Source organism: Carcharodon carcharias, chromosome 18 (assembly GCF_017639515.1).
Source record: "Carcharodon carcharias isolate sCarCar2 chromosome 18, sCarCar2.pri, whole genome shotgun sequence".
Classification (NCBI taxonomy): domain Eukaryota; kingdom Metazoa; phylum Chordata; class Chondrichthyes; order Lamniformes; family Lamnidae; genus Carcharodon; species Carcharodon carcharias.
The window spans coordinates 99,329,981-99,341,592 of record NC_054484.1 but is presented as its reverse complement, the minus strand read 5'-3'; the positions used below and the strand labels follow the sequence as shown (position 1 = coordinate 99,341,592).

Sequence of the window (11,612 nt, the reverse complement as noted above, 5' to 3'; positions counted from 1 at the left end):
TTAGAGTCATTGAGTCATAGAGGTCTACAGCACAGAAAAAAGGCCCTTCGGCCCATCGAGTATGCGCCAGTCAAACAAGTACCTAACTATTCTAATCCCATTTTCCAGCACTAGGCCCATAGCCTTGTATACCATGGCATCGCAAATGCACATCCAAATACTTCTTAAATGTTATGAGGGTTTCTGCCTCTACCACCCTTTCAGGCAGTGAGTTCCAGATTCCCACCACCCTCTAGGTGAAAAAATTCTTCCTCACATCCCCTCTAAACCTCCTGCCCCTTATCTTAAATCCATGCCCCATGGTTATTGATCCCCACCAAGGGAATAAGTCCCTTCCTGTCTACACTATCTATGCCTCTCATAATTTTATACACTTCAATCATGTCACCCCTCAATCTCCTCTGCTTCAGGGAAAATAACCCCAATCTATCCAATCTCTCCTCATAACTAAAACTCTCCAGCCCAGGTAACATCCTGGTAAATCTCCTCTGCGCTCTCTCTAGTGCAATCACATCCTTCCTATAATGCGGATTCCAGAACTGCACACAATACTCTAGCTGTGGCCTAACCAGTGTTTTATACAGTTCCAGTATAACCTCTCTGCTCTTATATTCTATGCCTCGACTAATAAAGGCAAGTATCCCATACGCCTTCTTAACCACCTTACCTACCTGTCCCGCTACCTTAGGGGACCGGTGGACATGCACACCAAGGTCCCTCTGATCCTTGGTACTTCCCAGGGTCCTACCATTCATCGTGTATTCCCGTGCCTTGTTGTCCTGCCCAAGTGCATCACCTCACACTTATCCGGATTAAATTCCGTTTGCCACTGATCAGCCCACCTGACCAGCCCGTCTATATCCTCCTGTAATCTAAGGCTATCCTCCTCACTATTTACCACCCCACCAATTTTCATGTCATCCGTGAACTTACTGATCAACCCTCCTACATTCAAGTCTAAATTGTTCATATATACCACAAACAGGAAGGGACCCAACATCAATCCCTGTGGAACCCCACTGGACACAGGCAGCCATTCACAAAAACACCCCTCGACCATCACCCTCTGCTTCCTGCCACTCAGCCAATTCTGAATCCAATTTGCCAAATTGCCTTGGATCCCATGGGCTCTTACCTTTGTTATCAGTCTCCCATGTGGGGCCTTATCAAAAGCCTTGCTGAAGTCCCAGTAGACTACGTCAAATGCATTGCCCTCATCTACACACCTGGTCACCTCTTCAAAAAATTCAATCAAATTGGTCAGACGTGACCTCCCCTTAACAAAACCATGCTGACTGTCCTTGATTAATCCCTGCCTTTCCAAGTGTAGATTCATTCTGTCCCTCAGAATTGCTTCCAATAGTTTCCCCACCACTGAGGTTAGACAGTCTGGCCTGTAGTTCCTTGGTTTATCCCTTCCTCCCTTCTTGAATAATGGTACCGCATTGATTATAGATGTGACCTCCTTTAGGATACAACATATGAGAAATGGACTGCCTTTGATCTATGTTTCAATGGGTATGAAGCATGCAGAGTTTAAAAATCACTCTGTTTTCTACCCCCTTAGTACTCAGCTTGTATCTTGCATGATAAACCTGTTTTTCTCCACAGTCAGCTCATTAACTTATTTTAGCAACTTTTTGGACAGTTATAGCACAGCATTGAACATAGGCATTGGATCTCCCGATTGCAATCTTGCAGTCTCTACTCAGCAGGGCCGTCTGACATGACTCAGAGGTGGAAATGCTACTGTCTAACCAACAGCTTACTGCCCTGAAGGATGGATTATCTGATGGTATTTTGGTGATACAGGTGCTGGGTTACACAAACAGCTACAAGTTATTGCAACATTTCCAGTTTTGCTGTTGTTATCACAAAGGTTTGTCGATTGTGCATCTGTGCTGACAAAGTGGAACAAGTCCAAATCAAGAAAAGATATGGGGAATCCACGCATCCTGACGATGTTTGGTATATCTACTGTCCCAGGCCTCCACTAAACATCTATTGATTTTAATATTTAAAATTCCATTGACCTGTATTCACAGCCTTCTGGGGGAAGAGTGTTCCACTACTCTTTGTGTGAAAAAGAGCTCCCTGATTTTCCTCCTAAAAGGCCCACTCTAAATCTTAAGACTATATTCACCTGCACTGGATTCTCCCATTAGAGGAAATGATTTCTCTCCATCTATCCTTATTAAATCCTTAATCCATTTTAAGCTCCTCGATTAGATCACACCTTAACCTGGCTTTGTAATTTAACCCCAGTATTATTCTGGTGGCTCTGCGCTGAACCCCCTCATGATATTTTTCTGCAAATGATTTGAGTTTTGCAGTTGGAGAAATAATAAGCAGTTGGTGGGTAGAAATCACACTGAAGGACTAGGTTCAACTAGTTCTGCAAGATTTGAAGCCAAATTCACTCAAGGTTACATTCCTGGGTACAAATAATAAGAGGCGAGTGTGCTCCTACAGCTAACATGCAAAGCTGTGAATGGTCAGAGAACAGTAGCCCTCACTTTAAGAAAGAAAGGCTTACATTTATATGTAATGTATTTCATGACCCCAAGACACCCAACGCTCTTTACAGCCATGAAGAACTTTTTAAACTGTAGTAACTGTTGTAATGCAGGAAACACAGCAGCCAATTTATGCACAGTAAGCTCCCACAAACAAGCCAATGGAGGTACAAATATTGGCCAAGACACTGGGGAGAACTCCCCTGCTCTTCTGTGACATGGTACTGTGGAATCTTTTACACCTACCTGAGTGCAGACAGACCTTAGTTTAATGTCTCATCCAAAGGATGGTACGGCACTGAGACATTAGCCTAGATTTTGTGCTCAAGTTTTGGAGGTGGGACTTGGATCCACAATCTACTGTCTCAAAGGCAGGAGTGCTACCAAGTGGGCCATGGCTGATGGTCAAACAGATGGTGAGGTCAAATTCAGGCAGTTAACATTATGGCTAATCACGTTAAAATGGGGGAAAAATGCTTACCTTAATGCTCTAATGTAGTGTAACATGAGCATTGGTTCAGTGTTGCGTACAGGAGATTGAGGGATGATCTAAGCCAGGTTTTTAAGATGCTAAAAGGATTCAATAAGGTAGATACTTCTTCTGCTAGGCGAATCAAGAATGAGTCAATGATCTTAAAATTAGAGTTTGGTTAGTCAAGAGGGTATTCGCAAAGCATTTTCTCAATTCTTCATTTTGCAATTCTCTCCCATAAAGAGCTGGGGATGCCGGGGGACAATTGGGGTTTGAAAGACTGAGGTCCATAGATTTTTGGTGGATATGGGAATCAAAGGATGTGGAGCTATAGCAGGTAAATGGAGTTGAGGTACAGATCAACCCTGATCTCATTGAATGGTGGAGTAGGCCTGAGTAGCTTAAAAGCCTCCTCCTGCTCCTGTGCTTTGAAATGAAAATATTACTGTTTGCCATCTTGTAGATCCACTGATACAGGTGCGGCCAGCGACTAGTAAAAGATTTTGATGCTATAATTTTTAACTCTGGTTCCTTGATAAATCAGAATTTGATGAATTATTTTTTTTAAAAAACAACCATTTTTTTTAAAATGGTAGAAGAGTCGTGTTTTTAAGTTTTGTGCCAAACCCTGCGAGAGAGCGTCAGTGGGGGAGAGAAATAAAATGCACGAGGTATCTCCATCAAGCCCTTTCTGTGTTGGATATAAACATAGCCAGATAGGCAGAATTGGGGCGGGGGGGGGGGGGGTGTGCAGAGTCAGGGGGTGAATTGTGGGAGGAGCCTCCTCTGGACAAACAGTGAAGATTATAGGTTTGGGCAGGTTTGGAAGCACTGGAGGCAAGTTTGTAGAGATTGTGTGAAGGGGTAACAAGTGATAGCAAAGTTGGGGATGCAGTCATGGGTGCGGCCGAGAGAGGTTATGTGCTGGGTCAGATAGAATGAAGGTGGGAGGACAGAAGAATTGGAGGAGAGGGGACGAAGAGGCTTTAGGTGGACATTAAAATCACCAAGTGACTTTGGGGAGTTTGCACAGAGGGAGAGACGTAGAGAGGAAAAGAGGGCAGTGCCCTCAGAGTTGATCAGTAAGGGATACAGAGCATTGGGGGGGGGAGGGGGGTGCCTGGGTAAGACTTGCATTTTAAATAAGAGGCATATGGGGTGGGGGGAGGCATCAAGTTGCCAAAGGAATAAGTAGAGAGGTCAAAATGGCACTGACCAATACAAACATTGTTCCACTGTGATTTGGTTGGGCCAAGTAACATGGAGCCAGGTGGAGTGCCTTCAGTGAGCAGAAAGGCGCCATTGCCTGAGCAGGGTGGACATTCATCCAGCTTTTTGCTGGACAGTCCAGTTTTCAGCTGGCCTGTGCCCTGTCTTATGCCCTTATGTCCACTATTTATATTTTCAAACATGCGGCTTCTAAGAATCATAGTTGAACCTTGGAGCAGCCTCAGTTTCTCCTTTATTTTCTATTCTCTGCCCTGTTCCCTCTTCTATGTCCATCTCTCACCAAAACATATAACTATCCAAGGACAGGAGGGTGAGGCAGGTTCACGACCTGCTGTCGTCAGCTGGTGTTGGAATAATCCGGTTCTGTTGTCCCAACTTTCATTCCAGGGAGGAGCCCGGCCTCCCACTGAGTTTGGGAGTTCACTGCATAGTGGGGATGGTTGTAGACATAGAATCATCTGCTTACCTTCCAAAAGCCATGTGCATTGATGTTTATTGCCAGGTTCTTCATGTCAGTCTACCTGGAGAGGCATTACTGGCTAGACCATGCTGGACAACATAAGTATATCTAATATTACAACCTCATTTCTCAAATTATTGTCCAATGGAGCACTGTGATCTTGCTGTGTTGATGGGGATACCTGTGGCTAAGAGTATACAGCACCCATCTCAAAGCAGAGACTGATGTAACGACTGGCCTGTTCTGATGGTGAGACTAATGTCGCAGTGTCCAGTATTCAAGAGCTCGGTCAGTGGCCACCCTACCTGAGTAGGTTTCTATCAATAAATAGTGAGCGTCTGGAGCCCATTGGACCAAAGGAGCATCACAAGCCAAGGCCACCCACGATACAGAAGGATGTAGTGTTGGGAGGGTGAAGTGGAGAGTAATTTAAGGATGAGATGAGAGATGGCCTTATCTGTGCTTAATACATTGGCGGGAAGGGGTCTAGCAAGACCATGTGAGCTGACAAGGTCAAGGGGGTGGCTGTGAATACGGATTGGAGAGTTTACACAGAGGGACAGATTTAGTGAGGATAAGAGGCAGTGAATTCAGAGGAGAGAGAGCCCGATGAGTTGAGATGGAGGTTGAACACTGAGGATGAGAAGCCACTCGGTGCAGAGGCTGAGGGGTGGGGGGGAAGATATCTGAGTGACACAACTTTTATTGTACTTGGGAAGGCAATAGGGAAGGAGGATTTTGAAAGAGAGGTGAGAGAGGTGAAACAAGGTGTGATGTTGAAAGGAAGAGAAAAGCCAGAGGGGTAGGGGGTTAAGATAAGGTGCGATCTGATGATAAAAGCCACCTCACTATTGCCAAAGTCTCGACGGGGCAGGTGGTGCAAGCTATAGCCAGACTGGAAAGCCTCATTTAGGGAGAAGGTGCCATCACCCCTCAGCCAAGTTTTCATTATGGCCATAATCATCCACTATAAGTTCCTGGATGCAAATGAATGGACATTCTGGAGAGCGATGAGGAGAGGGGCAGTGAGAGCTGATCTGCTGGCAGAGTTCACGGAAACAGCTCCGGGAAAAATGAGTCGTTCAGGGAGGAGGCTTGCAAGATCAGCCCTCAGCCGGCACACTGGGCGGGAAAGTTGGCGAGAGAACAGGAAGGGGGAGCTGGGGTTGCTGCCTCGTGAGGAAGCAGTGAGGAGTGCCTTGATGGGCCCTTCAGAGAATGCCAAGGGCGGTACAGAGGGAGGGCTGCAGGGTTATCCACAAGGGAGTTGAGCCTGGGGCATTGGCAGGAGAGTCGAGGTATACATGAAGGGAGGCATGACAACAAGAGAGGAGGAGGGGTAAGGAGAAAAGAAGAGGAGAAAACTGTGATCATTGTCTGTAATGGAGATCCAGGAATTATGATGGAAAAATGCAGATTGATTTCTGTACCTGACTGTTCCAATATTCAATAAACAGAGGAAGATTACATTTTACAAGTCTCAGACTTTCTGCGCCAACGGATTAATACAATTTGGGTGCAAGGCTGCACTGCAGTAAATTCTCAGATTTAGCCATGCCGTCGCTTTCAGATTATCGCCTAGAATTTAGTCTCGGCCATTTCCAGATAGATCTAAACTCAGCAGTATGTGACCAGCCGGGCCTGAACTGGGATCGGTGGAAGTTAATCCACGGGTCCCATCATCGTATTCAGTGTGAGGGGTTGGTGCTCGTCTCCCTTCACCTAACAGCTCATTCCAACTGAAGAAATCAATGTTGGTGGTCCAGAGAGGGGGGGAATTGGAACAGGCCACAGTTCAGGGGAAGATGATGACCCCTGTGGAGTCAGAGGGAAGCATCCCTACACCAAAGGGTGAATTGTTAAAAATAGATTTTCGTCACACCCCCTTGTTGATAGCATCGGTGGGGGGGGGTCACTGAAGACCCTTAGGTGGGGAAGGACCAGCTTCTGAGCCGCTTATCCTCCCTGAACTTTGGAATGGGATCCTTTAACAGGCAGCTTTCCCTTAATTTACATGGTCAAGGGTCCAGGACATTGAAAAACAAAAAAAAAACACCCCCACGAATTTAGCAGTGAGACCAACCCTGGACAGATTGGCCATCCCACTGCTAAATTGACCTGCTTTGCACCCGTTCTAGGCCCACAGCTGGGCATGGCCCTCAGCTTCGGAGGGACAGTCGCTCATACAGCTCTTGGGCACCCTCTGGCGGCTGATGATGGAACATCATAGGCAAAGAACAGGAAACGGGGCTCTTGCCTGCCTGCTGGCGAAGGCGTGCGGTGCAAAGAAACACCGGATTAGAGTCGCGGTCCTGGTCAGACATATTCCTGGAAGTTCCATCATTTCCGCCTCCAAGCAACTGGCCCAGTTTAAACAGCCTTGTTTTGCCCTGATCCCCAATGATTTTACAACTAGTCAATGAAGATGTCCAAAGTAAATGAAAAAGAAAACTCCTTTCTTAACTGAATTTGAGAGTGGGTTTTGTTTCAAGCATAATTTTAAGTACTGAAGAAGAGTTATACGGACTCGAAGCGTTAACTCTCTCCACAGATGCTGCCAGACCTGCTGAGCTTTTCCAGCATTTTCCGTTTTTATTTCAGATTTCCAGCATCTGCCGTATTTTGCTTTTATCATGATTTTTTTAAGTAGCTGAGCTGGATAACATGAACGTAAGAAATAGGAGCAGGAGTAGGCTATTCAGTCCCTCCAGCTTGCTCCGCCGTTCAACATGATCATGACAGACCTTCAATGTCAGCTCCGTTTTCCTGCACTATCCCCATATTCTTTAATTCCCCCAGAATCTGAAAATCGATCAATCCCTGCCTTGAATGTACAGTCTCTGCTGTGTGGCTGAGTGAACCTGCACAGCAAGGTCCCAGGCTCATCACCTATGCTGAATTAGCCCACTTCAGACAGAACCAAACTGCCTCGGTACTTCCTGAGTTGATCGTGGGGCAAATGTGGAAGATGCTGGACCCCGTGTTTGTGCTTGGAAGAGTGTAGGTGAGGTCATGGCTTGTCTTAACCGTGATGCTCTCACAGCTGATTAGCTCCCACAATTGGGCAAGGTATTGGAGCATTGCTGACTGACACAGGCCAGAGCGCTACAGGAGCCAACACTTCCCAAAGCCAGAAGTGATGAAATGTATCAATCAATGAATTGCAGCACATTTTGCAGCACAGAAACAGACCATTCAGCCCAACTGGACTATATTCCACACAAGCCTCCTCCCACCCCCAGGAGCAGCAGAGCCTTCGATTGCTTTCTCCTTCATGCTCTAATCTAGCTTCTCCCTAAATACACCTTTGTTATTAGCCTCCGAGGTGGTCCTGCAGCACAGCGACTAGTGTCCCTGCCTCTGAGACAGAAGCTCCAGGTTTAAGGCTCACTCAAGACTTGATGGCCATGGAAAGTACTTCCATAACATGGCCAAACAAGTTGATAATCAACTTGTAAATCCTTCCAACAGCAGGCAGTAAGAGTGGGAGAGATTCCGACAGGAGCCTCTACCATCACCATCCATTGCTTTAAGCTACAACATGCATGTTGCCACATCAATGGGCCTGTTGGCTCCATTAGCTGGATGGCCAGTGTGGACCAGGTTGGTGCCAACAGCACAGGGTTCAATCCTGATCCAGGCTGGGGTGGGTTTGGGGCCTGCCTCCTTACCCTACCTCTGGTGGAGGACATGGTGCTGTAGGTCAGACCTGCCTTTGGGCAGAGATCTGAAGAAGACTCTGTACCCCTGTGGAGTGAGTTCCACATTCTAACCACTGTCTGAGTAAAGAAGTTTCTCTGAATTCTTTATTGGATTTACATAGTATCGTACAGTATTTACAGCACAGAAACAATTTTATACCAGCTCTATACCAGTGTTTATGCTCCACATGAGCCTCCTCTTGGCCTTCATCATTTAATCCCATCAGCATATCCTTCTGTTCCTTTCTCCCTCATGTAGTTATCAGCCTTCCCCTTATGCACCCATGCTATCTGCCTCTACTCCCTGTGGTAATAAGTTCCACATTCTAACCACTCTCTCTTGCTGAGGAATTATCTCCTGGATTCCCAATTGGATTTATTAATCCTTAGCTTATATTTACAGCCCATAGTCCCTCACAAGTGGAAATAATTCTCCACATCTACACTATCAAACCACCATTTTGAAGATACCTATCAATGATCAATAAATAGCAAAGGTTTATCGAGTCCATTTTCTCAGCATGCAGTAATATCCCAGTCTTGACCAGAGTGTTGGCCAGTATAACCTGTGGCTTGGAGTCCCAGGACGTTTAATCCATTTTCTAGAACAGGCTCCTTTCCTGAAGGAGCTGCAGAATGTTGATTCCTCAGCAGGGGATCCGTGTTGTGTGGCAGCTTGTAGTTCGGGATTTCCAGACCCCTCGGTGATCCTTAAAGATTGTCCTCAGGATCGAATGCCGGACTGTCCACTCCGTAGCTGGACAGGGAACATCTGGAGACATTCTTCGCAAATGAGCAGCTCTCCATTCTCAGCGATCCCCCAGAGACCAGGCTGGAGCGGTCGGAGAAGTCAGTGGAAGGATGTATCTTGACCGTGGCGGGGCCGTAACTCACCAGGAAGACCCCGGCGAGGAAAAGCAAGGCAGCCGAGAAAATCGCTATATAGACAGCCGCTCCCAACTCCTGGCGCTGCGGAGAGCCGGGCAGGTGGAAGTGAGGTGGAAATGCTATGGCCTGATTACTCACCACCGAGCTCAAGTTCCAGACAGCAGGAATCACCACGCAGACGCAAGCGAGGAGATGGAGACCCCCACCAACCACAAGCGCGAGCCTGGGACGCTGCTCTCCGCCAAAATAGACGTTCCTCAGCCCGTAGATGGTGGTGGCTTTCCCCAGGGCCCCAAAAACCACGGCCACCAGCAACAGCCCCTGGGCGATGCCAATCTCAGGTGGGACAAACTGATCGAGCGCGCCGAGTCTCTGGCAGGACATCCGCCGGAAGGGTGGGGTGGTCAGTGCTTGGCTGTAGAAGCAGACCCTCCAGATGCCAACCCAGGCAATGCCCGAGGTGACCTCCACCAAGCTCATGTGCCACACTCTCCACTGAACCAGCCCGGTGGCAACGACTGAACCAATCCAGCCCACTGCGCCCAGCACAAAGCCCACCAGCTGGAGGGCAGCGCTGTTGGCTCGGTGACCCATGACCCTGAGGTCATTGGGTTAGCACTGACGTTTCGAGTCACTGAACAATGTGAAGACTCAGTGAGAGCCAGACTCCCACCGGCTCGCTGCAGATAAGGAACTAAAAGGGTTTCGTTTCTTAATGCTAAGCTCTTATACATTTGGGTTGCCAGGATACACTGTAAACTAACTCTACACAGTCCACCGCATAGATCGGGCCCGGTTTATGGAGCCTTTGTTCACCGTCTATCAAACTATACATTTCAGCCAACTTGCACATAGCAGTTAAAATCCTTTCCCCACGCCCAACAGCACTCTCGACTGAAGGGTTGAAAGCAGATTCCTTGCTGACTTTCAAGAGGGAATTGGATATGTTTGTATAAAGGAAACCTTTGCAGAATCAAGGGGAAAGAGCAGGGGAGTGGCACAAATTGGATAGCTCTTTCAATGTGCTAGGTGCCAGGGGCTGAATGGTCTCCTTCTGCATCGTATCATTCTGTAGTAGTCGGCTATTTAAGACCAAATTGTGCCCTCAGTTTCAGAGGGCCTTCTGTACAGGAAGAAGCAGTAAGTAGGGCTTCTCTTCATCTTGTGAAAGATCCTCTTCCCTTCTGAGGAAGGTTCGCTCAACAGCGGCTCAACAACCCCCACAGCATTTGTAAAAAGGCACAAACTACTGCAATAAACCTTCATTAATGCTCCCTGCCTTTGATTAAGAGCAGGGAAGAAACGATGTAAAGATATGGTGGCGAAATGGTTATATTCCCGAACCAGTAACCCTGGGAATGAAAGATCAAATCCCACCGAAGCAGTTTGAGAACTTGAATTCAGTTTACTGGAATTCAGTAAAAGTGACCATGAAGCTGTTGGATTGTCATTAAAAACCTATCTGGTTCATGAGTGTCCTTCAGGGGAGGAACCTGTCATCTTTACCCAGTCTGGCCTATATGTGACTCCAATCCCAATCCTGAAGTGCTGCAGCAAGCCACTTGGGTATATCAAAACTGCTTAAAGACTAAGGAAGTTTGTGTGTGTGTGTGTGTGTGTGAGAGAGAGTGAGCGTGTTAGTGTGTACGAGAGAGTCTATAGTGTATTTGTGTGCACAGATTGTGAGGGGAGTGGGGCTATTTGGATAGCATTTTCTCAGACACGATGGACCGAATGGCCTCTTGTGCTGTACAGTCCTGTGGAGAAAGGCTGTTCATTAGCAAACTCCATTTCCCTCTGCAGACCCTACTGGTGCCAACCCCCCATTCCTAGAACTCAGGCTGCCAACTCGGGTTGGAGCATGGTCCAGGGAGGTTTCATCACACGATGACCCACGCTCCTGCCATTGGCCAGTTAGCCATGTCAATCACCTGTGCTTTGGAAACCAAGGAGCACATGCACCAGGACCGGACTGCATTCTGGCCGCAGCTGATGCTTCACTCTCTGCCTGGAGTCCAACTGGAGAGAAATGGTGGGGGGAAAAGATGCCAATGATATTTCTCCCGGGTTGCTTGCGGGAGTGTCTGGAAGATTCATCTTCGCTTCTGTTACAACCCAGGAGAGTTAGTGACCCCACCCAGAGCTACAGAGGATTTCAGGAACTGCTCCACGTAACAGATCGGAAATCCTGACCTCATACCAGAAAGGCACGGGGCCTAAAATTCTTGGGGTCATGGGAGCGCAGCAGATATCGGGGTGGAACTTAATTCCAAAGAGGCTGCTCCCCGCTATGAATTATTGTGGTGTGGTGGGGAGAAACCGAGACCCTCCTGCCTAACTCCAAA

The 11,612-nt window shown here is 47.4% G+C and overlaps 1 protein-coding gene across 1 annotated transcript; it reads right to left on the bottom strand.

The window, feature by feature from the left end:
- Nucleotides 1-9,090: 9,090 nt before the first annotated feature.
- cldn34a (claudin 34a) lies at nucleotides 9,091-9,861 on the bottom strand. Its single transcript, XM_041210930.1, has one exon. The coding sequence runs from the start codon at nucleotides 9,859-9,861 to the stop codon at nucleotides 9,091-9,093; it is 771 nt and encodes a 256-aa protein (XP_041066864.1).
- Nucleotides 9,862-11,612: the final 1,751 nt, after the last annotated feature.